The sequence below is a fragment of the Phocoena phocoena genome, chromosome 20, assembly GCF_963924675.1.
Source record: "Phocoena phocoena chromosome 20, mPhoPho1.1, whole genome shotgun sequence".
Taxonomy (NCBI): Eukaryota; Metazoa; Chordata; class Mammalia; order Artiodactyla; family Phocoenidae; genus Phocoena; species Phocoena phocoena.
Window position 1 is genome coordinate 17,948,685 of NC_089238.1, and position 25,551 is coordinate 17,974,235.

General features: G+C 44.9%; 2 protein-coding genes across 4 annotated transcripts in view; one reads left to right on the forward strand and one right to left on the reverse strand.

Moving 5' to 3' along the window:
* The first annotated feature begins 1,959 nt into the window (after positions 1–1,959).
* SLC7A9 (solute carrier family 7 member 9) overlaps positions 1,960–25,551 on the forward strand; it is a 33,313-nt gene continuing 9,721 nt past the window's right edge. Inside the window, exons 1-11 of one of the 3 annotated variants that reach the window (XM_065899755.1) lie at positions 1,960–2,050; positions 2,636–2,786; positions 4,277–4,424; positions 4,678–4,920; positions 5,355–5,480; positions 5,717–5,816; positions 6,590–6,634; positions 7,122–7,245; positions 8,075–8,178; positions 23,540–23,636; positions 24,626–24,775. In XM_065899755.1, coding sequence (XP_065755827.1) covers positions 2,700–2,786; positions 4,277–4,424; positions 4,678–4,920; positions 5,355–5,480; positions 5,717–5,816; positions 6,590–6,634; positions 7,122–7,245; positions 8,075–8,178; positions 23,540–23,636; positions 24,626–24,775 — 1,224 coding nt within the window. In that variant the 5' untranslated portion in view covers positions 1,960–2,050; positions 2,636–2,699. The remainder of the gene's footprint in view (positions 2,051–2,635; positions 2,787–4,276; positions 4,425–4,677; positions 4,921–5,354; positions 5,481–5,716; positions 5,817–6,589; positions 6,635–7,121; positions 7,246–8,074; positions 8,179–23,539; positions 23,637–24,625; positions 24,776–25,551) is intronic. The other 2 variants (XM_065899756.1, XM_065899757.1) reach the window with 2 other exon arrangements.
* On the reverse strand, positions 12,352–14,941 carry LOC136141012 (NF-kappa-B-repressing factor-like). The gene is made up of 2 exons (XM_065899151.1): positions 13,949–14,941; positions 12,352–13,636 (listed from the first exon to the last, which is right to left on the reverse strand). The coding sequence occupies exons 1-2, from the start codon at positions 14,746–14,748 to the stop codon at positions 12,352–12,354; spliced, it is 2,085 nt and encodes a 694-aa protein (XP_065755223.1). The 5' UTR covers positions 14,749–14,941.

A 25,551-nucleotide genomic window follows, 5' to 3' on the forward strand; every position in this document is an offset into this window, starting at 1 on the left:
TCAGAGGATAAAAGCCAAGAGGCTGTGGGGATATGGATTTACACTGCCGGGCTAAATGTGTCTTTATAAACCATTACAGGACCAAGGAACCAAATATGCACCAAATATAAGATGATAAAATGCAGATGGTGTTACCATCTTCAAACTGCAAGTATCTGTGTAATTGGAAAAAGCACAGTTTGAAAGTGAAGGTCGGGACTTCCCTGGCAGTCCAGTGGTTAATACTCCACGCTTCCACTGCAGGGGGCTTGGGTTCGATCCCTGGTCGGGGAACTAAGATCCCACATGCCACGTGGCTCAGCCAAAAGAAGAAAAAAGAAAGTGAAGGTCAAGAGCTTTAGCAGAAACTTAAGAAGCAATGGAGTTGTATGCAAATAAAAAATAACATGAAACTTCCTAGGAAATTAACTGTGAGAGGGAATTGACTGCAAGGAGGTAAAACTTCAGCCATGTGGTAGAAGAGCTGGATGCACAATGAACCAAAGGTCCTAAAGAATTGGGGAAAAAATTGTGAAGACAAATCCACATTATTTTCCCTGAGGGGGGAAAAAAACCTTACGATAATTGGTTGAACACTCACTCTGCTGGGGAAAAACAAAACAAGAAGAAACCACAGCTCCAAGAAAAGAAATGCACACCAAGGGCCAAAAATGAACTGAAGTAGATTTCTGACCCTCAGCAAGGATCCTCATGCCCAGACGTTCCAAACTCAGCATTTGACAGAGGCCCAAGAAGCCCACGGGATCCTCTGCATTAACAGAATGCTGGCGCTTAATGCATAACCTGCAGTTCTCACAGTTCTGTGAAGGGGAGTGCCAGCACTAGCCCATTTTACAGATTCAGAACTCAGTTCTTGGAGAGAGGCTAAGTAACTCTGAGACCATGTGGCAGGTGTGGGCTCACAGGACCCTCCAACTCCCCACTACCACCACCACCCCACCCTGCTTTCCTCAGTGGTTTCTGTTAGAATATCAGCCCTCTGGGGCAACCTTGACCCAGGGAGCCTTCTGTAGGGCTCTGCAAGTACAGATGGGCCAGACCTACCTCGGAGTACTGCACTGTTGGCAAATGCTTAAGGGGTGCCTCAAGCAAGCCTGGGGGCAGGTCCTGCCTCCGTGCTCTGGAGAGACAGCCCGTGAATGAGCACTCTGCTCGGGCTCTGGCCACGGCCGACAAGAGGATCAGGTGCCCTGATAAGCAGGCATGGCCCCATCAAGAGGGGCAGGTAACAAACTTCTACATCAGGACCCTGACTCTGGGAAAGCAAAGGTCCCCCACATTCTCAGTAGGCTCTAAGAGATGACCCTGAGAAATCTGCCCTCCTCCCAGGTCTGCCTGTCCCAAAGTGCTCCCACAGTAAACCTCAGTGACTCACCAACTCTGTCCTGTGACCTTTGGTCTCATCTGGATATCTGGGATGCTGTTAAATCTACCCCAGTGCAAAACTGCCGGAGGAGATGGGCGATAAGCAACAATGCTTCAGGCTGGGCTCTTCCGGCCCAGATACGGTCTCAGCAGGGGCCAGACAAGCTTGGTCAGAACCAGTGGGAGGCAGACCAAGGACCTTGGAGGAAATTCCTCAGTGGAGGGGGGAAAGGGCTCCCCCCAACCTGTGAGTTAGGAGTGCAGCTCCTGTTGGTGCTGCCTGCCTGGAGTTGTAAATAGAACCTATTAAGATAATAAAAGAGTGGGTTCCAAAGTTTATCTCCTCTGGTTCCAGTCTTTAGAGAGATTTCTCCTTACAGGATATAGCTGATCTGGGGGAATCTGGTTAATTTTAAAACAAACTGGTCTGGACACCAATGAGCAAAATTAAAACAGTTTGGAGAGAAACTGGCTGCTCGACCCTCCCTTTTTTGTGTGGCGTATCCAAGCTTCGTTGCTTAAAAAAAAAAAAAGGTGTTTAATAATTACCTTTATTGACCTCTGTACCTTGTGGCTTCCTTCTGTCCTGGGCACGAGACATGGCCATTCCTAGGGCACTACTGTGCAGAGGAAGGTGGTCAGCTGCCCCGGGCAGGTCCCTGGGCTCCTCGAGGTCAAGGAGAAGGTAAGGCCACCAGGTGATGGGAAGGCTGGCTGATCCCCTGGCCAGGGACCCGAGAGGGACTTCATCTGGAGAAAGAGAACAGGGAATGAGCACTAAGTAGTTCAGCCTTGAATGGATTTTCCTCAGCAACGTTCCTGGCATCACTCAATGAAAAACGGTCTATACCGTGGATCTATTGTGTGAGGTGCCTTAATTACTTGGGAAGTAATTATGAGAAAAGCCTTCCTTCTTCAGACTTGACTCCACTAAGGATATTCCAGTATGTTTTTAAATATTTCTTTTTAAAAGCCTCTGAAAAAATGAGGTTGGGCTGTAGAATGACTTTCAGGCGTGTCACTGCTGAGGGTTAGGGCACATAGGATAGGTGAGGGGGCACGGGGGTACCGGAGTAGTTTGGAAAAGAGCTTGGAACCCCAGTTGCCCAGGGTCTGAACGGCAGTCAAAATTTTGCTGGGACTGAGCAAATTATCCCTAAGAAGTCGAGAGCTGCATTTCCCCCAAACTGTAGCTAATCATCTGCTCATAGAATCAGTTCCCACAACCCAGGCGCGACAGCTGAGCCCCCATTTGCATCTTGTCCGATAGAGCATTTGCTGAGTGAACACCCGTGTCCTCCTTGCAGCCTCCTAGAACTGGCAGCGGGTGGAAAATGGAAGAGACAAGCCTGAGAAAAAGGAGAGAGGATGAGAAGTCGATCCAGAGCATCGAACACAAGACCACAAATCTCCAAAAGGAGGTAAGGCCGTCCTTAGGGGCAGGCCCTTCCCAGGTCCAGCCACGGGGTGCACAGCCAAGTCCCCCCACCCCATCTCTGATCGAGCAATTCCTTGTACTCACCTCTTTCTCTCTCGCCAGTGAACTCAGCATATTCTTGTGAGGTTAATACATGTGTGCTTCTGCGTGCTGGGTAAGCACCTGGAGGGGTGGCTGTTTGCTCAGACCAGTGGCCTTTTCCGGGATGGTCAGAGAGGACTTCTGATGTGGAGTCCCCTCTACAGCACCTTCACCAAATGTTGGTCCCTCTTATGTTTGAATACCTCCAGTGATAGGGAAATCCTATTCCTTCTTTTTGTTTAACATCTTTATTGGAGTATACTTGCTTTACAATGGTGTGTTAGTTTCTGCTTTATAACAAAGTGAATCGGCTATACATATACACATATCCCCATATCTCCTCCCTCTTGCGTCTCCCTCCCGCCCTCCCTATCCCACCCCTCTAGGTGGTCACAAAGCACCGAGCTGATCTCCCTGTGCTATGCAGCTGCTTCCCACTAGCTATCCATTTTACATTTGGTCCTTTATATAAGGACATGGGGAGGGGGAAGGGTAAGTTGGGACAAAGAGAGTGGCATGGACTTATATATACTGAATCAGACTATTTTATTCCTTTAAATTTTTTTTTCTTGATTCACGTATGATTTACATAGAGTGAAATGCACATCTCTTCAGTGTTCAGTTTGAAGTGTTTGACAAACTGGTCGGCCCAGAAAGTTCCCTCTTGCCCCTTTCCAGGAGGGCCCCACCCCCTGAGTTCTGTCTCTGCAGAGTAATTTTCCCTGTTGTGGAACTTCATAGGACGGAATCATACAGGGTGTGTCTGAGCAGGGTCTCGTTGGTAGGAAGCTCATATTCTACAGAATGGCATGAGAGAAAGCTCACAGCCCCGGAGTGTTTCTGTCCCTGGAGACCTTGCTGCTCAGCCCCTCACCCCCACTCCCCTGGCCAGGAGCCCCAAACCCTGACTTCACTCTTTGTCTGGGGGGAGAAGCTCCGTTCTGCTCTGCCCACCTAAGAGGCGGGTCCCAAGGGCCTTTCCTGTTGGTGATTGATTGTCAAATCAGCCTTTATTTACCATCTGGGCACCTTTGTCAAGGGTGGTAAGGGTTGGCGCATGGAACCTCGGCCGGGCCTATGAACCGTACTGGATGTGAACCCTGGGCAGTAACGGAATCTTTCTGTTCCTCTATTTTTCCCTCTGTAAAATGGGTATGATAATGGCGTACCCGACCCATGAGGCTGTTGTGAGGATTAATTGACTTACACGCGAAGCCCCAGGAGCAGCTCCCTGGCGCCCCCCCTGCAGCAGCACAGGGTGAAGGTGCCTGGGACACTGGGGGCTGCCCTGGCCACACCCAGAGTGGGAGGGAGGGAAGGAGGGAGGAAGAGGGCTCTTGAGCCCCACTGGGTAGCAGCACTAACCCTCCTCTCCCCTCCTCCACACCGGAGCTGGGCCTGTTCAGCGGCATCTGCATCATCGTGGGCACCATCATCGGCTCCGGGATTTTCATCTCCCCCAAGTCTGTGCTCAGCAACATGGAAGCCGTGGGACCCTGTCTCATCGTATGGGCAGCTTGTGGGATTCTTGCGACACTGGGTACGACAAAGATGCCCCGCCCTGGCGAACACCTTCTGTTGAGTGCGGGGCTGCTGCCTGGGTCCCCTTCAATGCTTGTGCGCAGATGGGTGTAAACTGGGCTTCGCAGAATGTCCAATGGCCAGAGTTCAGGACGAGAGGCACCGTGATGGGCAACGTGTTCACAGCATGTCCCCCACGGGGGAGAGGGGTTCCCTCGACCAGGGCAATGCCTCACGAGGGGCCCGGGGCCCCCTTCCTCTCTGTATTCCAGGCGCTCTGTGCTATGCGGAGCTTGGCACGATGATCACCAAGTCGGGGGGCGAGTACCCTTACCTGATGGAAGCCTTTGGCCCCATTCCTGCCTATCTCTTTTCCTGGACCAGCCTGTTTGTCATAAAGCCCTCGTCCTTTGCCATCATCTGTCTCAGCTTCTCTGAGTACGTTTCTGCGCCCTTCTACTCAGGCTGCAACCCTCCTCAAGTTGTCATTAAACTCCTGGCTGCCGCTGCCATCTGTGAGTACGTGTGTGAAACACTGGGCAGGGGTCAGAAGAGACCCGGCACGGATGGTGTGGGGAGACTCGGCTTCTGCACAGCCAGAAAGAGGCCGAGTGGGCCTGGAGGCGCTGGTGAGGAGCAGAGCCAGGTCTAGTCTTGGGCCCAAGCCTGATGCCCTTGGCCATCCAGTCCCTGCTCTGCGGGGCCATCGGAGCTGTCAGGGACGGCTGGCAGCAGGCTGTCCCACAGGGGCCTGGCTGCTTCTCCATTGCTCTTGGGGGGAGGCAGCCCGGCTGGATTTCAAAAGTGCATTTGATGGATGTGGCGGTGGAGAGGGGAGGCTGGAGGGGTGGGCCTGGGAGTGGAAAGGAGACTCTTTCCAGGGCCTTAAGAGAGGAGGGAGACGTTGAGCCCACAGACACAGAATGTTGCCCACCTCTGACTTCCCCAGTGCTCATCACCACGGTGAACGCGCTGAGCGTGCGGCTGGGGAGCTACGTCCAGAACGTGTTCACAGCGGCCAAGATGGTGATCGTGGTCGTCATCATCATCAGCGGAATTGTCCTCCTGGCCCAAGGTGACCCGTGGCTGGAGGGGAGTGTGGTGCCACACAGCACAGACCATTGGGAAGTCTTGCTCCTAAGCGTATCCTTAAGGCAGGAATTCAACAGAAACAATCTTTTGTTTCCCAGTGTTTCAGCGTGTGTTTAATCACCTGAGGTCATTAGTCATCCCCTGCCTTCACAGGCCGATGATGCAAAGTCCCAGTCTGGTCAGCTGACACCCACTTTTCACTGTCTGGCTTAATTACAGGAAATACAAGGAATTTTGAAAATTCTTTTGAGGGCACAAAGCTGTCTTTGGGAGCCATCGGTCTGGCGTTTTATAATGGACTCTGGGCATATGATGGATGGTAAGATGGCACACGTCTGGCTGTGGGTTTCTTTAGGCTATTTTACTGAAACCCTGTGGAAAGCAACGACTGCTCCTTTTGGGGGTTTGGTGGGAGCCTGACATTTACCTTTGCATCTCCCTTTCGTTAAGCACCCCACCCTTCACGCTTCTGTTCTCCTCGGACCCCAGAGACATTGAGGCACCTGCCCCTTTCCCATTCGCTCACATGCCAGCAGCCCCTGACACAGTGTCCCGTGAGCCCGCAGTGGTGGGACCCTGTGCCAGAAGCTTCACCAGACACACACAGGCTCAGCCGGACTGGAGGCAGCGAGGGCTGCTAGGCACTGGACCAGGCAGATATTCAGTAGCACTTCTAGGTCCACCTTGCAAACACTAGGTTTAGTCGATGAGATTCTGTTTATGTCCAGTGGCCATCCGGGACACTGGTCTTTCCCTCATGCAAAGCATCCACAGGCTCCATTCCCTTTTCAGAAAAAGAATCTTCCATTTTTTTTCAAAGCACACTGGGGACTCATTACTCCCAATAATTGTTGAAAATTCACACGATTCCCATGGAGGGCAAAGACCTACCAACTGAAAGATGTGCAGATCTCAGTAGTCCCACCACCACCAGGGCTCTCTCCGAAAGAAACTGTCCCGAAATTCCTACAAGGGGAATTTTCTCTGTGATGGAGTAGCTTAAATGAGACCTACATTTATTATTTTGTGTTTCATAATCTTAGCAAAGAAAGTCAAAGTTATGTTACTCACGTTACTTTTTTTTCCCTCTAGGAATCAACTCAACTATATTACAGAAGAACTCAGAAACCCTTTCAGGTAAGAAAGCTGAGTCAGGGCAGGAGACAGTGGACAGGTGAGGGTATTTCTCTCCCCCAACCATAAAGTGGAGCTGCTCCCCCGTCATCACCCACCACCCCCTTCCACGCAGCGGATGGTTTCCTCATTTACACTCGTTAGAGCTTGGTTTTGTTTGGGGCAGTAGAATGGTTGCTAAGGGGAAGGAAGAACTCTAGCTTATTTTGCTTTATAACCAATTCAATTTTACTGCCCTGGAGTCTGAGAGAGGGAGAGTTCTTTCTCATTTGAAAATGTCACATGTCCCCACTGGGGCTCTGCTGTCCCACAAGCCCCCTGCTTCTGGGTGGGCCTCAGGAAGGGCAGCTGTGACCCCAGCCCACCCCGGGAGCAGGTGGAGGGCTGGCCGGGGCGGGTGGAAGAAAGGAGCAGACGAGGACAACAACCTTGTGAGTCTCTAACAGGATGCTCTGGTCTGACTGGGTCCCTGGGTCCCTGCCCCTCCCAGAAACCTGCCCCTGGGCATCATCATCGGGATCCCGCTGGTGACAGGGTGCTACATCCTCATGAACGTGTCCTACTTCACTGTGATGACAGCCACCGAGCTCCTGCAGTCCCAGGCTGTGGCCGTGGTGAGTGCCCAGGGTCCCTGCGGGAGGGTGCCTGGTGTGTGGGAAGGGATAAGTGCTCAAGTTGAAAGGCCCTCACCGCGGCGGAGGGAAATAATCGTCTAGGAGACCAGACACGGAGAGGGTGGGCAGGTTAGGGCAGTCCCAGCGACCCAGCTGAGGTTCCAGGCTGCCAGCAGGTGGCAGGTCCTGCTTTCCCAGCACACCCCGCCCGCCCGCACCGGGGAAGGCACAGAGTGTAGCTGCAGCAGGGCTGGACTTCACCAGGGATGGGGCTTTGACAGGCAAGTGTAGGGGAGAGAAAGAGCAAAGGAGTCATTAAAAGAGGGAGTTATAATAATGGATTGTGGAATTCAAGCTGGGGGAGGAGGAAAGAGGACAGAGGGATGGGTGTGAGGGACAGGTGGAAAGGTGGGTGGGGTCCACGTGCTGGAGGAGGCCTTCGGAGCTGGAGCGGGACAGGAAATGAAACTAAAAACAGGCAATGATGTGACAAGGATGGGGAGCGTGGAGAGACGCAGCTTGTTGACGGGCCGCTGACCGGAGAATAGGCGGCTCAGCTGGGAGGGAGACCAGGTCATTCCGAGGGAGGGAGAGGCAGGGGCGGCAGAGGTTGCTGAAACACTGCGAATTATGCCAGGAAGAGGTGGAGAAGAGATGTCCATCACCATCCGCAGAGGAGGTCGTTTCCTCCCGACGGGCGCTCCACTGTGCCTCCCGGAGGTGTCCGGGAGCCCAGCTCAGCGGGGCCGCTGGGAGGGCACAGCAGCTTGCGGGGCCGGTGGCTCCTGAGGGCGCGCAAGGTCTCAGGACGCACCCACTTCTCTCGCAGACGTTTGGCGACCGCGTCCTCTACCCCGCCTCGTGGGTCGTTCCACTCTTCGTGGCGTTTTCAACCCTCGGCGCCGCTAACGGGACGTGCTTTACGGCGGGCAGGTAGGGCCGGGCCCCCACCCCGGGGCGGAGCGCGCACAGGGCGGCGCCAGGCCTGAGTTGGGGTGATGGAGCCGAAAGCGTGCGCGGACCGGCGCGTGGCGCGGGCCCGCGGGCCCCGAGCGAGGGAGCGAGGGAGCGGGGACAGTGCCGCCCGCCCCAGCGCAAGGCGGGGCTTCGCGACCCGGGTGAGCGAGGTTGACCCGTGGGACTTTTTACCGAATGAGCTTTCTTGAACATCTTCTCAGGTTAATAGATACACAGTCTAGATCAGGGATTGGTAAACTTAAAGGGCAGATAGTGAAGGGTTTAGGCTTGCAGCCCGTGTAAACCTGTCATGTTCTGTCTTTGCAGTAGAAAGGCCAACAGCTGTGATTACGGTCCACTAAAACTTTATTTACATAAACAGGCAGTTTTCCAACCCCTGCCGAGCCCCTGGACCCTATCCGGTGTAGAGACGGTTGCTTTGGAATCCCCTTTACGATGGAGCATAGTTTCACATCACCTCCACTCACGGGCTAGTTGGGGGTGGTTTTTATAAACACTGCGACAGGGGACATTCGTGAACACGTCTTTGCCCGGCTGTCCAGCGTTCTGAGTGGATAGAGTTCTGAGAGTGAAATTGCCAAACGTTAAGCACGTAGACGCTTAAAAAAAGAGAGAAATACATGCCGCAAAATCATTCCTTAGAACTTCACCTAATGCATAGATCAATTCGGAGAGGACCGCCATTTTTCAAAGTATCGATTCTTCCAATCTACGGGCATGGACTATCTCCCCATTTATTTAGGTCTTCTTTAATTTTTTTCAAAAAAATATTGTTTTGAGTAGCAGCTTTCAGTATACAGTATACAAATTCTTGCACATATTTTGTCAGATTTACTCTGAAATAGTTCTTCATGCTATTGTAAATGGTGTTTTCAAAAATGTAAACATTTTCAGTTTCTGATGGTTTGTGGCAGGTATATAGAAACACATTTTCAACAGCTCTACTGAGGAATAAATGCCATAAAACTCACTTTGTAATTCGACAGTTCAGTGATTTTAGTAAATTTACAAAGCTGTGCAAACATCATCACAATCCAATTCTAGAACATTTTCATCATTCCAGAAGGTTCCCTCATGCCTAGTATGGTTAATCCCCTTCCCACCTCCAGGTCTAGGCAACTACTGATCTGCTTCTGTTTCTGTGACTTTGCTTTTTCTAGACATTTCATGTAAATGGAATGATACAGTATATGACACTTGCATCTGGCTTCTTTCACTTAGCATATTATTTTTGAGGTTCCTCTATGTCCTAGCAGGTATCAGTTCATTCATTTTAATTGCTAAATAGTACCCCATTTTATAGATGTATATTTCATTTACCCATTCACCAGCTGATGGACATTTGGATTGTTTCCAGTTTGGGCTATTGTGAGTAACTGCTGTGAGCATTCATGTACATATGTCTCTCTCTCTTTTTTTTAATGTTTAAGTGTGCTTTTATGGACATATACTCTTTTCACACAAATTCGATCATGCATTGCATTTTGGTCTGCGATTTGCGTCTTCCTTGAATTAGCGATATATCATGAACATCCTTCCAGGTCCTCACATGTAGATCTTTTGCCTAGCAGATTCAAAAAAAAGTTGTCTAACATCAGTAATATCCAGGGAGACTGAGGAAAAAGATGCTCTCATCCACTGTTTATAGGGGATAAAAGCTTACATTTTGAAGGGAGAGAATGATGTACTCTCTGTTCTGAGGGAAAAAGGAAGATCCATTACAGGGCATGTTCTCTAGTAGCAGCGGATTCTGTCACTAACACCATGTCCTCTCTCGTGAAAGAGTTGAATTCCGGTGAGTCCCTGGTTCCCTCTCATTTGTCTGCTCATTGCAGAAGGACCCATAACTTATGTTAGAGATCTCTGAAAAGGCTTTTCTAGCACAAATCCATGCCCGAAAACCCGGGTACCTTCACAGTGGACCTACCCCAAGTGCCATGCGTGGCGACGTGTAAGTATCTTCTGCTTGGGGGTATTTTCTCAGTAACAGAACACTTTTAATGCTACAGAAACAGAGTTGCCTTGAGTGCAGACCTGGAGGACGCTCTTTCTTTGCGAGTTCTATGGCCTATCCGCGGAAGGAAATTAGTCTGGATGAAGCTGCATGGTGTCTCTGGGAACTCTGAGGGATGGCATTCCTACTCGTATCTCATTTGGCTCTGCTGCTAGTGATGGAGGGTCTCCTGCAGAGGCGGGGAGTGGCTGTGGCTCACCGCAGGGACAAGGGCACTGGCAGCAGAAGTTCTGGGAAGTGCTCCTTGGCATGAGCCCTCCCGGAGTCTGGCATTAGCCCCACCAAAGAGCCTATCCATATATGTCTTTGTGTGGACATAAATGCTTTCATTTCTCTGGGGTAGATTCCTAGGAATAGAATCGCTGGGTCATATAGTAACTTTGTGATTAACTTTTAAAGAAACTGCTTAACTCTTTTCTAAGTGGTTGCTCCATTTTAATTTCTGTAAACAGTGCATGAGAGTTCCAGTTTCTCTACATTCTCACCGATACTTGCATTTGTCTTTTGCTTAAAGTTATTCCACTGGGTATTAGTATGTCACTGTGTTTTTTTGTTTTAATTAATTTATTTTTGGCTGCGTTGGGTCTTTGTTGCTGCATGCGGGCTTTTCTGTAGTCGCGGTGAGTGGGGGCTACTCATCGTTGCAGTGCGCGGGCTTCTCATTGCGGTGGCGTCTCTTGTTGCGGAGCACGGGCTCTAGAGCGCAGGCTCAGTAGTTGTGGCTCATGGGCTTAGTTGCTCCGTGGCATGTGGGATCTTCCCGGACCAGGGCTCAAACCCATGTCCCCTGCATTGGAAGGCAGATTCTTAACCACTGCGCCACCAGGGAACCCCTGTCATTGTGGTTTTAATTTGCATTTACCTAATGACTAATGATACTGAGCATCTTTTTGTGTGCTTATTAGCTATTCGTATATCTTATGGTGAAATATCTATTCAAATCTTTTGTCCATTTAAAAAATTGGGCTTCCTTTTATCTTCTTATTGAGTTGTACATGTTCATCATATATTCTAGATACATCCTTTATCAGGTATCTGATTTGCACGTATTTTCTCCCAGTCTGTGCCTTGTATTCTCATTTTTTTGTTTTTTTGATCAACTTTGGCTCCTTTTTATTCAGGAAGCATACACTAATCCTTTTTATACAATTTTTTTTACATTCCAGAAATAAGCGAAAATAGCAGTTTTGAATATGTTACAAAGTTGGCTTTGGGGGTTAAATAAGCCTTTTGAGAGAGGGACCAGCCCACTAACCTTTTCATCAAAGCACCAATGTATCTTCAGTCTTTTACCAAGCTCCGCCACAGCTGTGGCCACCTTGGATGTGCTGCTATACACCCAAATCATGTGAAAGCTATGACGGAGAGTTGCTGCGAGTCTCTCTGCAAGGCACCAAGAACAGACAGTTCCAGCTTCCTTTCTTCAGACTGAATCAAAGTTTTGGGAACTTTTCAATTGCTCTCTCAAGTAGTGCTCTCTCAGCATGAAGACTAGAATTCGTTAACACTCATATATCACAAGATACAGTGTATCACTTCCAATATTCTGGAAACCACATGGTAGAATTTATAAATAAATGAACACTAAAATTACTTTAAGAAAGTTTTACATCATTTAGTTGGTAAGGACATTTACACGTACAGCACAATTTACTATTAAACATTCTATAACTGGCTTCACATAAAGATGAAAATAGATAATACAAAATGACCTGACATCTTCAGTTAAGTCTGGAATTAAGACTGTAGTTTTATTGTAGTCAATATCAACTTTACATATTGTTGCAAGTTGCTGTGCTATGCCCTTTAAAATGGGACTTTCTTTCTCGGGGGTGAAATTCCATTTGGATATGTGTTCTTACTTTGTACAAACTACGCAAATCTGAGGGACACAGCAATATCAAAGACACAAACAGTAACTGCACGATATTATCTGCTGGATTAAGCTAACACAAGTGGACAGAATTCTTCGAGTTCCAGCATCTAATAAAGCACTATATGAAATGAACAAGGTGAAACATCTTCATGAATATACTCTGCAACCGGAACATGCAGCATTTCTTTAATTCACAAATCTGCCTCATTAGGCATTTACGAAATACATTAGTAAGATCTCAATTCGCTTGAGGCATCACAAGCTCGTAACGCCCCACTTGGCCTTCCTGTTTGAGCTGGTCTAGTAAATCCTCCTTCCGTCTTTTTCTACCTACCACCAGGTACCTATCGTGGGCCACCGCATGAGACTTACTCTTAAGACCATACTTCTGCGCAATCTGATGTATTTGCTTCCGCTCATCATTAGTCAGCTCTGTAGAGAAGGTTAAATCCGTGTGGCTCTCCGAGAGGGCGTAATTTCTGATGATCTGTTCAATATCTCTCTTGGCAATTTTATTTACCCTCCCTACATCAAGACCGAGCCCTGCCCGCTTACGACGCTCTTTGACAGAGATTGGTTCCCGAATGCCCTCACCAGATTTACCTAAACCACCACCCGTCCAACCCATCTTTCTCAGCAGCTGATTTCCAATGTTATCTTCTTTGATTTGTTGTTTGTAAGCCTCCTCTGCTGAGCGACCCTGAATTTCATTTCTTGAAATCACATCTTCAATAGCTCCTTTCTTCAGGTTGTTAATGACAGTCGGCTGGGTCTTTCTGAGGGTTTTCACAGCTTCCCCAGCAGCTTCATATTTGACAGTTTTCTTCACTCCAACTGCTTCTGCAATTACTTCACTCTCTAGAATCACCTTGCATTTCCGTCGGAGTCCTGTTGTCCTTTCATAGACATATTCAACTGTCATTCGATTAAACTGAGCTGTGTCGTTCAGCGTGCACACAGGATCTGAAGAATTCTCATAAACCACGAGATCCTTTATATCTTTCTTCTTCCCAGATCCCCTGGGTGAAGAGCCTGTTTGGCATTGTGAACTTTTGACAGATGGGTAAGTGGGTTGTGTTTTTTGAAGGATTTTCAAAGCCTCAGCAGCAGCTGCATGTTTACTTGTTTTTTTGGTTCCATAACCTTCAGCTAAGCAGTGATCTTGCAAAAACACTCGACAACGCCATGTACAATTTGGCATCATCTCATATTTGTATTCAACAGACATTTTGTTGTATGAGGCAGAATTGTTAAGGATACCAATTGCATCATTTGCATTTTCTATAAGGATAAAATTGGTCCAGTGTTTGGCAGAAGCATTAAAAATCGGCTGCCCAGAAGCCTCTTTAGCCAGCACCACCAGCTCTTCTGGTCGTCTCAGAGCTGGAGGGAATTCATATGAAGACATGCCAATCTGACACACCACAAGGTCCTCTCCAATCGTGTGCTTGAATTTCCGTCCGACAACCCTAACTTCAATACGTTTCTGCAAGAGTTTTACAGCTAGCTCAGTAGCTCGATCCCTGGAACCATTCTTTTTTTTTTTTTTTTTAATTTTATTTATTTATTTTTATATTTATTCTTGGCTATGTTGGGTCTTCATTTCTGTGTGAGGGCTTTCTCTAGTTGCGGCGAGCAGGGGCCACTCTTCATTGCAGTGCGCAGGCCTCTCACTATCGCGGCCTCTCTTGTTGTGGAGCACAGGCTCCAGACGCACAGGCTCAGTAGCTGCGGCCCACGGGCCTAGTTGCTCCGCGGCATGTGGGATCTTCCCGGAGCAGGGCTCGAACCCGTGTCCCCTGCACCGGCAGGCAGATCCCCAACCACTGCGCCACCAGGGAAGCCCCCTGGAACCATTCTTGCTGCCAGCATAACCTGTAGTTAAGTAGATATCTTGGCATCTAACTTCACAAGCATAACCATCTGTTAGAAGCTTTTTATTTGGGGGGATGTCAGCAGGAGGGATTTCTTTTAAAGGAGCGTATATATATTCAGGATTTGTCTTACATGCCTGAATACAACAAGTTAACATATATGTGTAATTAATTTTATCAGATCCAGAGGTCATCTCTGGATTAGACACGTTCTTCCAGATAGTTGCTGTTAATTTTTCAATAAAATACTGCTTCTCGGCTACCACTGACTCAGGAAGCGTCTGTGACGGTGAAGGCTCAGGAGCTGACTGGCAGTTTGCCTGCTGTGATGTGCTGCTGGGGGCAGGGTTCCCACTGTCAAAGTACCTGTTGGCTGTTACAGGCTGGTCTTTTGGGAAAATAAATCCTGATGAATCACAATGCTGAGAATTTCCACCTTGTATGCTGAAAGAGTCTTGAGGATAATCTTGGTAGATGTCTCTTGGCATGCTGGCAAAATGTGTCTGTTCATTTACCTCTTTTGTTGGAGGGCCATAAGGATCTTCCTGTCTTTCATCTTTCGAACTACTAGCTACAAAATGTACAGGCTCAAAACGAGGTCTCACACGGAATTTGGAACCGGCTTGGTTTTCAGGAGGATTTTGACCGTCACATGTTGAGGGGTGACGTTTTTGACCTTTGGAAGGTTTGGACAGCATCAGATCATATGAAGGCACCTCCCCAATATCCATACCTTCAGCCATTTGGAGAATTTTTTCCATCAAGCGTGGGCTGTACCTGCAGCCCAGGAAAACGTGGTTGGTCCAGGCAGCGGAGAGCGCGAGGAGCTGGTCTAGGGCAGCACCGGGATAGCTGTGCAGGTGCCGGCCGACAGATGAAGCTGCGCCGCAGAGCCCACTGCCGGTCACTTTCGTGGCTATAGCGCCACTGCTCCAGCACTGGCTCGGGCGGGGGCGGCGGTGGCGACAGGAAGTCGCGCCCCAACAGCAGACGTCTGCCAGCCATCTTCTCTGCCCCCAAGCAGGGACCCCAGGGATGAAGCAGACTCGCTACCAGGAGGGAGCGGGAGCGGAGGTCGATGGGAGGGGCCGGGTGACGAGGGGCGCACCGAGGCGCGAAGACCAACTCCCAGGGGACTGGAGTGCGTGCGTGACGGGCGACCGCAGAAGCGGCGAGCACGAGCTCGCGTCCCGGCAACCCCGGGAGCACGCCCGTTGCACTCCTCCAACTCGTGGAGGTGCAGGAGGCGGGCACCCGCCGCAGTCACACGCGCGCCCGGGAGGCCGAGCCAGGCCCCGCGTTCCGCACCTCCGGCTACCCGCAAACTCACGGACTGCACTGGGAAGGAAAAGAAAAAAAGGCACCAGCATGCTTTGCTCCCCTTCCTCTAGTCTACCTACCCGCGTGCAGCCCCGAGGTTGTGAGCTATTCTCATTTTCTTAGTGGTATTTTTGAACACCAAAGCTTTTAACTTTGACAAAGAGCAGTTTATCAGGTTTTTTTTTTGTTTTCATGTGTCATGCTTTCGTTGTCATATCTAAGAACCTTTGCCCAACGCAAGGTCACAAAGATTTTCTCTTCTGTTTTATCTTAAATGTTTATTAGGTTTAGCTTTTACATTTAGGTATATGATCCATTTTGAGTTAATTTTGTATAGTTATGTACCTGTGCAGCTTGGGGGTTGGCCAGGGACTTGTGCTATATTGAATTATGTTGGAAATCATTTTTATGAGGTCAAATCTAAGATTTTTGCTTACTGGTTTTTGAGTTTTCTATCTCACATAAACAGACCTTCCTCTCTCCTTTCAAGAATGCCCACCTATGTTTTCTTCTAGCATTTTACTTTAGCTCTTTGATCAATCTAGAAAGCGTCTTGACGTGAGGCGTAAATCTCACTTTTTTTCCCCAAACATTTACCTATTGTCCACCCTTTCTCCTACTGGTTTGAAATCCAGCATTATCATTCCAATGTACTTGATTCACTTTGCTTCACTGCTAAATATTTTCCTGTGCTATTATCTTACTTATTACATGTTTCACAGCTTCAGTAATGGGAAACTGGTAGGACTGATGCTCCCACATCAGACTTCTCCTTACCTGTTTAGCATTCCAGATGCACTTACAGTAATTTTGTCCAGTTCCGAAAAGTCGTGCTTGCATCTTCAGTGCATGGAATCTATATATTGATTTGTGGAGAACTGACGGAATTTAAAGAGTGAATTCACAGCATCATCTTGGGTCTAAGTCTCCCCTCCATCTAGCAATCCCTTTCCTCCCAGTTTCACTGAGTTGTTCTGGGAATTAATACTATGTTTATATCTTTTCAAAGTTCAAAAAGTAGTTTTTAAAAATGAGTCTTTTTGGCCTGTGTATTCCTGACTTCTAATGTTATTGTATTGTACTCAGAGAGTGTGATCTTTACAATATTACTTCTTCAGAAGTTTTAAGACTTCCTTTGTGGCTTACTGCCATTTTTATAAGTGTTCCCATGGTCTTGAAAACAATGTGTATTCTACTAACTTCTAGGTTTTTATGTTATCATTAAGTTTATACCTTGACTGTTCAAATCTTATGCTTTCACAGTGGTTTTGTCAAGCTTTGCCTCCTATGTTTCATGGGCTCCTGTTTTTTTTAAATTTATTGAGATATAGTTGATTTATAATATATGTCCCACGGGTAAAAGTCCCAGATGTACAACATAGTAATTCACAATATTTAAAGATTATACTCCATTTATAGTTATTATAAAATATTGGCTATATACAGTAAGTATATCCTTGTAGCTTATTTTATACATTGTAGTCTGTACCTCTTAAACCCCTCCCCACTTTCCTCTCCCCACTGGTAACCACTAATTTGTTCTCTATATTTGTGAGTCTGTTTCTTTTTTGTTAAATTCACTAGTCTGTTTTATTTTTTAGATTCCACATATAAGTGACAACATACAGTATTTGTCTTTCTCTGTATGACTTATTTCACTAGGCATAATACCTACCCTCCAGCTATATCCACATTGTTGCAAATAGAAAATTTTCATTCTTTATTATGGCTGAGTAGTATTCCATTGTGTATATATGTGTGTGTGTGTGTGTGTGTGTGTGTGTGTGTGTGTATCATACCTTCTTTATCTGTTCATCTGTTTATGGACACTTAGGTAGCTTCCATAGCTTGGCTATTGTACATAGTGCTGCTATGAACATTGAAGTGCACGTATCTTTTTGAATTAAGTGTTTTTGGTTTCTTCAGATATATACCCAGGAGTGGAATTGCTGGGTCATATGATAATTCTATTTTTAGTTTTTTAAAAATATTTAATTAATTTATTTGGTTGCGCCGGGTCTTAGTTGCAGCACGTGGGCTCCTTAGTTGCAGCCAGTGGGCTCCTTAGTTGCAGCCAGTGGGCTCCTTAGTTGCGGCTCATGGGCTCCTCAGTTGCGACTTTTTGGCTCCTTAGTTGTGGCATGTGAACCCTTAGTTGCAGCATGCATGTGGGATCTAGTTCCCTGACCAGGGATCAAACCCAGGCCCCCTGCACTGGGAGCACAGAGTCTTAACCACTGCGCTACCAGGGAAGCCCCTCTATTTTTAGTTTTTTGAGGAACCTTCATACTGTTTTCCACAGTGGCTGCACCAGTTTTCATTCCCATCAACAATGTACAAGGGCTCCCTTTTCTCCACATCCTTGCCACCATTTGCTGTGGTCTTTTTGATGATAGCCATTCTGACAGGTGTGAGGTGATAGATATCTCATTGTGGTTTTGATTTGCATTTCTCTGATGATTAGTGATGCTGAACATCTTTTCATGTCTGTTGGCCATCTGCATGTCTTCTTTATAAAAATATCTATTCAGTTCTTCTGCCCATTTTTTAATCAGATTGTTTTTATGATGTTGAGTTGTATGAGCTTTTTATATATTTTGGATATTAACCCCTTATTGATCATATCATTTGCAAATATATTCTCCCATTCAGTGGGTTGTCTTTTTGTTTTGTCAGTGGTTTCATTGCTGTGCAAAAGCTTTTAAATTTAGTTCCCATTTGTTTATTTTTGCTTTTGTTTCCTTTTCCTTAGGGGACAGATCCAAAAAGATATTGCTACAATTTATGTCAAAGAGTGTTCTGCCTATGTTTTCTTCTAGGAGTTTTGTGGTTTCTGGTCTTACACTTAGGTATTTAATCCATTTTGAGTCTATTTTTGTACATGGTATGAGAAAATGTTCTAATTTCATTCTTTTACATGTAGCTGTCCAGTTTTCCCAGCACCACTTACTGAAGAGACTATCTTTTCTCCATTGCATATTCTTGCCTCCTATGTTGTAGATTAATTAACCATAAGCATGTGGATTTATTTCTTGGCTCTCTATTCTGTTCCATTGATCTGTGTGTCTGTTTTTGTGCCAGTACCATACTGTTTTAATAACTGTAGCTTTGTAGTATAGTCCAAAGTCAGGGAGTGTGGTATCTCCAGCTCTGTTCTTCTTTCTCAAGATCGTTTTGGCTATTTGGGGTCTTTTGTGTTTCCATACAAATTTAAAAATTATTTGTTCTAGTTCTGTGAAAAATGCCATTGGTATTTTGATAGGGATTGCATTGAATCTGCAGATTGCTTTGGGTAGTATGGTCATTTTAACAATATTAATTATTCCAATCCATGAACATGGTGTATCTTTCCATCTGTTAGTATTGTATTCAATTTCTTTCACCTATGTCTTATAGTTTTCTGAGTATGGGTCTTTTACTTCCTTAGGTAAGTTTATTTCTAGGTGTGTTATTCCTTTTTTAAAATGCAATTGTAAATACCATTGTTTCCTTAATTTCTCTTTCTGATAGTTTGTTGTTAGTGTATAGAAATGCAACAGATTTCTGTAGATTGACTTTGTATCTTGTAACTTTACCAAATTCACTGATGAACTCTAGTAGTATTTATTTTTATTTTGTAGTATATTTAGGATTTTCTATTTATAGTATCATGTTGTCTGCAGACAGTCACTGTTTTACTTCTTCCTTTCCAATTTGAATTCCCTTTCTTTCATTCTCTTCCTTTCTTTCTGTCTGACTGCTGTCGCTCAGACTTCCAATAACTTGTTGAATAAAAGTGGCAAGAGTGGGCATCCTTGTCTTGTTCCTGATCTTAGAGGAAATGTTTTCAGCTTTTCACTGTTGAGTATGATGTTAGCTGTGGGCTTATCATATATGGCCTTTATTATGTTGAGGTGTGTTTTCTCTCTACTCACTTTCTGGAGAGTTTTTGTCATAAGTGGTTGTTGAATTTTGTCAAAAGCTTTTTCTGCATCTATTGAGATAATAATATAGTTTTTATTCTTCAATTTGTTAATGTGATGTATCACACTGATTTACAGATGCTGAACCATCCTTGCATCCCTGGGATAAATCCCACTTGATCATGGTATATGATCTTTCTAAAGTGTTGCTGAATTCAGTTTGCTTATATTTTGAGAATTTTTGCATCTGTGTTCATCTATGTTCAGTGATATTGGCCTGTAATTTTCTTTTTTTGTGATATCTTTGTCTGGCTTTGGTATCAGGGTGATGCTAGCCTCATAGAATGAGTTCAGAAGCATTCCTCTGTATTTTTTGGAATTGTTTGAGAATGATAGGTGTTAGCTCTTCTCTAAATGTTTGGTAGAATTCACTTGTGAAGGCACTTGGTCCTGGACTTTTCTAAATTACTGATTCAATTTCATTACTGGCAATTGGTCTGTTCATATTTTCTATTTCTTCCTGATTCAGTCTTGGGAGATTGTACAGTTCTAGGAATTTGTCAATTTGTACTTGGTTGTCCATTTTATTGGCATATACTTGTACATAGTAATCTCTTATGATCCTTTGTATTTCTGTGGTGTCGCTGATAACTTTTCCTTTTTCAATTATGATGATATTGATTTGGGCCCTCTTTTTTTCTTGATGAATCTGGCTAAAGTTTTATTGAGTTTATCTTTTTAAAGAAATGGCTCTTAGTTTCACTGATCTTTTCCTTTTTCAAAATTTATTTATTTATTTATTTTTGGCTGCATTGTTGGGTCTTCGTTGCTGTGCATGGACTTTCTCTAGTTGTGGCAAGTCGGGGCTACTCTTTGTTGAGGTGCACATGCTTCTCATTGCAGTGGCTCCTCTTGTTGCAGAGCATGGGCTCTAGGCATGCAGGCTTCAGTAGCTGTGGCATGCGGGCTCAGTAGTTGTGTCTTTCAGGCTCTAGAGCACAGACTCAGTAGTTGCGGTGCACGGGCTTAGTTGCTTCGCGGCATGTGGGATCTTCCTGGACCAGGGCTTGAACCCATGTCCCCTGCGTTGGCAGGTGGATTCTTAACCACTGTGCCACCAGGGAAGTTCCTCATTGATCTTTTCTATTTTTCTTTTTAAATTTCTATTTCATTTATTTCTGCTCTGATATTTATGATTTCTTTCCTTCTACTAACTTTGGGTTTCATTTGTTCTTTCTCTAGTCCTTTTAGGTGTAAAATTAAGTTGTCTGAGAGTCTTCTCATTTCCTGAGGTAGGCAGTATAAACTTCCCTCTTAGCACTGCTTTTGCTACATCCCATAGATTTTGGATCATTGTGTTTTCATTTTCATTTGTCTCCAGGTATTTTTCGATTTCCTCTTTGATTTCTTTAGTGATCCATTGGTTGTTTAGTAGCATATTGTTTAGCCTCCACGTGTTTGCGTTTTTTTCAGTTTTTCTCTTGTAGTTGATTTGTCTCATAGCATTGTGGTCAGAAAAGATGCTCACTATGATTTCAGTTTTCTTAAATTTACCAAGGCTTGTTTTGTGGCCTAGCATGTGATCACTCCTGGAGAACACTGCATGTGCACCTGAAAAGAATGTGTATTGTGCTGTTTTGGGATGGAATGTTCTATATATACTGTCCATATGGTCTAATGTGTCATTTAAGGCCAGTGTTTCCTTATTGATTTTCTGCCTGGATGATCCATCCATTGATGTAGGTGGGGTGTTTAAGTCCCCTACTATTATTGTGTTACTGTCATTTTCTCCTTTTATGTATGTTAATATTTGCTTTATATACCTAGGTGCTCCTATGTTGAGTGCACATTTATTTACAATTGTTATATCTTCTTGGATTGATCCCTTGATTGTTATGTAATGTCCTTGTCTCTTGTAACAGTCTTTATTTTAAAGTCTATTTTGTCTGATATAAGTATTGCTACCCAGCTTTTGTTTTGATTTCCATTTGCATGGAATACCTTCTTCCATCCACTCACTTTCAATCTGTATCTTTAGATCTGAAGTGAGTCTCTTGTAGGCAGCATATATATGGGTCTTGTTTTTGTATCCATTCAGCCGTTCTATGTCTTTTGATTTGAGCATTTAGTCCATATACATTTAAAGCAATTATTGATACGTATGTTCTTATTGCCATTTTGTTATTCGTTTGGGGGGGGTGTTTTTGTAGGTCTTTTTTGTTCCTTCTTTTGTTCTCATCTCTTGTGATTAGATGACTGTCTTTAGTGTTATGTTTTAATTCCTTTTTCTTTTTTATGTGTGTATCTAGTATAGATTTTTGGTTTGTATTTATGTGAAGTTTATATATAGCAAACTATATATATATGATTGTTTTAAGTTGCTGATCTCTTAATTTCAAATGCATTTAACAACCCTGCATTTGTACATTCCTCCCCTTACGATTACTGTTTTTGACGTGTTTTACATCTAATTGTTTTGTGTATTCTTTAACTGCTTATTGTGGATATAGATGGTTTTACTACTTTTGTCTTTTAACCTTCCTACTAGCTTTGTACACGGTTGATCTTCTACCTTTACTGTGTATTTGCAAGGGCTTCTGTTTTTTATATATTCGGACTGTTCTCTTTTTCAGTAGGAATGCTCCCTCTTTTGCCTTCAATTCTGATACTGATATTGCTGAATCAGCTGTCTTTGAGGCTGCTACTTTTGGTAACATGTCCCATCCCTTTTATTGTCTACTTCTCGGTGTCATGGGCTGTGGCTTGTGTCTCTTTCAACAAACCCAACCGGAGAGTCTCCAGCTGGGCAAGTGGAATCCGATCACACTGGATGTGATTACTGCTGGATTAATTTCTAACGTATTCCTTTGTGTTTTCTTGGCTTAAAAAAATCTTACCCTGATTTATTAACCATCAAATGTCCTTTATTCCTTTTTTTTCTTCTGCTGATGTGGATGGAAGTTATATTTCTATTCTTTTAGCAATTACCTTTAAAATGTAACATGAATACCTAGTAGAGCCTACCTCAGTTCTCTTCCCTCTCTTGCAAGGGCTCTCCCTTTCATATCATCTAGTGTATCAGCTACACCTTGTTTATAATCCCAACCAACCCTCCAAAAAAAGTCCATCATGACAGAAATAAAAAATCCAATACTTACATACATACCAAATGTGCTTTACTGCTATTTCCTTAATGTCGCTTCTTCAATCAATTCCTTCTCAGTTCAGTGTCCTCTTTGGTTGTAGATTTTTTAATAGTTTCCAACAAGGACTGAAGAACTGTAAATGTCTCACAGTTATTATCTACAAATGTATTTTGCCAGTAGTCTTGAATGATAGTTTAGCTGTGTAGTATTCTAATCTGAAAGTCAAATCAATTTTCCCTCATCACTTTGAAAGTGTTTCTCATGCGATGGCTGTTGTTCTGATTGCCCTAATTTTGTAGCTATCTTTTAAATTCAGTAGCTTAAATTTTTTTCCCTTCCACTCTGATGTTTATATCTGGGTATGTTTTTGTCTAGAACAGGATTCAGTTTGAAGGCTCAGTGGTTTTTGATTGTGTAAAGGCTCTCTGCTCTTCTTTGAATTTCTTACTCTATTCAATATACTTGAGCTTCTTCCTAGGTTTCTTCTCTTGATTTCATGTCTACATTTTCCGCTTCTCTATGCTTCATATTCAGTCTAGCTTTTACTTTTTTCACTTGTATATTTGTCTGTTGTTGATTAAATTTTTAATTAAAGTAACTTTTTGTTTCCTTAGGAATTCTGTTTAGCTCTCCTTTCCTTTTCCTTTACCATTTTAAAGATAGCTTTTCAGATTCCTGAATCATCAGAAGTTATTGGGGGGGGCGGGGGGCTCAGCCATTTGTTTGCCTCTGCTGACTCACCCTTGATTTTCTGATTTTTTAAAAACACAGACTTTGGATTTAGGAAGCGCAAGGCATGTCTGTGTTGGCTTCTGTCAGGTGCTCCAAGCACTGAGGTCCACAGGCCCTGGACTAGTTTTTACATTTGTTTCTTGCATAAATCTCAGGACTCAGATCAGGTACCTCCTCCTTGAAAGGGGCTCCTCAGCCTCCCACTCTACCCCACCCCCCGCAGGTGACCCTACTGCACCAGGATGCATTCCTCTAAAATGCATTTAATCACCTCACTTACTTCTGCAAAACGCGGTCATCTCAAGAGGCTAGACTCCTACCTGAAGACACCAGGGTCATAACTCAGTCCCTTTCTCTGTGGCCTGGGTAGTGATGCTCAGGACACACTTGCTCGGTGATCATACAGCAGCCTTCACCCTCATCGACTGACTTCCTTATTACTGCCCTTTCAGACTTGTTTACGTTGCAGGCCGGGAAGGCCACATGCTTAAAGTGCTCTCTTATGTTAGCGTCAAGCGCCTCACTCCAGCCCCTGCCATCATCTTTTATGTAAGTATGAATTCTGCCACAAAAACACCCCCTTAAGGCAGAGGGTCCCTCAGTTTGGATGATGAAGTAAACTTGATCACTAAGCTCAGTGATTTTCAAATGACCCAGGTTCCCCCAGCCCTCAGTTATATAAATAGGTATATAAAAAAGTTCAAAACAATTCAAATAATTTACCCAACTTCTGCTCCTTGTTCTGAATTTATCTACGAAAGACACTGTTTAAATCTTCTGAGCTTGTACCCTCTACACTTCTTACATGTACATTTGTATGTTCTGAGTCCCTGGTAACAAACTGTACAAAAACCCACTAGCTTATGAGGAAGGAGAATAAGGCATTTTACAAGGTGGCTAATGACAACAGCTTCTCATTACGGTCCAATAATTCAGAAGTCATGGGACCCTTGTGAATTACAGGTGTTTGACAGCCTTCTGATTGGAATTTCTCAGTGAGGGATAGTCCTTGGCTGTATGCAACTGTTTTGGGCACCTCTGGACCATCCACACCCCAGCCTCAGGGCCAGATTCTTCCTCCCACCCCCAGAGGGAGCCCCTATTCTCTGTCAACCTACTCCCTCTGAAGATGAGAAAAAGGACCCAGAATTACAAGGCCCTTGGAATTACAAGTCCAGGACCATGCAGCTAACGCAGTCAAGACCAGACCTAGACAGCCTGGGTTTTATGGTGTAGGGCCCTTTCCCCCAGTGAAAACTCTCTGGAAGGAAAATTCATAATTAGGAAGCTGGTGCAATATACATACACATTTTGTTTCTCCCCTGCTTAAAAGAGCTACAAATTTTCCAAGTCCTTTCCATCACACCTCGAAGAGCTGTCATAGCACCAGTCTGGTTTAACCCCAAATATAATGGGATACATAGGAGTTTTCTTTCACATTAAAGTGTTTATCCACAGAAAAAAACGGCTTCTTCCAAGTGATAAGGTTAATGTTTTCATGTACTAATGACCTAAGAACTCCTTCTTCTTTCTTCTAGGGTATCATAGCGATCATTTATATCATCCCTGGTGACATCAACTCGTTAGTCAATTACTTCAGTTTTGCTGCGTGGCTGTTTTATGGCTTGACGATCTTTGGACTAGTTGTGATGAGGTTTACGAGGAAAGAACTGAAAAGGCCTATCAAGGTAGGTTTAGTTCCCCAAATGTCACAAGTGGCTTTGATTTCCTGAAATGAACTAGATAGAGGTAACTATTTTAACTTCTAGGAGCATGCTTTCTATTTTGAACCTGACTCTTCTCTTGAACATCATACTTTAGAGTGGAGTTTGCTCTTCAGTTCATTTCATATTATAGATGATGATCCAGTCAGCCATCTCATAATTTATTAACGTTATCAACAGTACCTGTGACCTGTCTCTCTAACCAAAGTGAGATGTCCAGTTCTGATAGTTCCAGGACCCCTCAGGAATACACTTTCTGTCGACCGATGGGGACTTGTGATTCTGGCCCAGACCCATTCCTATGCATGCAACCACTAACGGTCCGTGTCCGCAGTCTGTTTTGGGCTCCTCCCCACCTCCCTCCATGGCTGGTGTGGGTCCATATACCAATGAGGAAGAAGGATGTATTTTATTTTGATTATGTTACAGGATTTTTTGGTTTGTTTTTCTTCAAAACCTGTGCTGTTTATTCTTATGATAACAAGTGAAGATGTAAGACAAAGGTAGGCAAGAAGAGGGCTTCAGTAACTAGAGCAAGAATAAAGATAATGTCTTTAGCTTCGGAACGCTGTTTCACAAATCTGGTTAAAAGTCTTTCTGGTACGGTAGCTTGACTATCACCAAGTTGCTGGAGTCAGAGAAGGCGTGGGGCAGCCTGCTGGAATCAGGCAGCTCCACCGCAATCAGGCCATCAGGCAGGCAAAGTCATTATGGTAGCACAGATTTTTAATCTGCGCAAA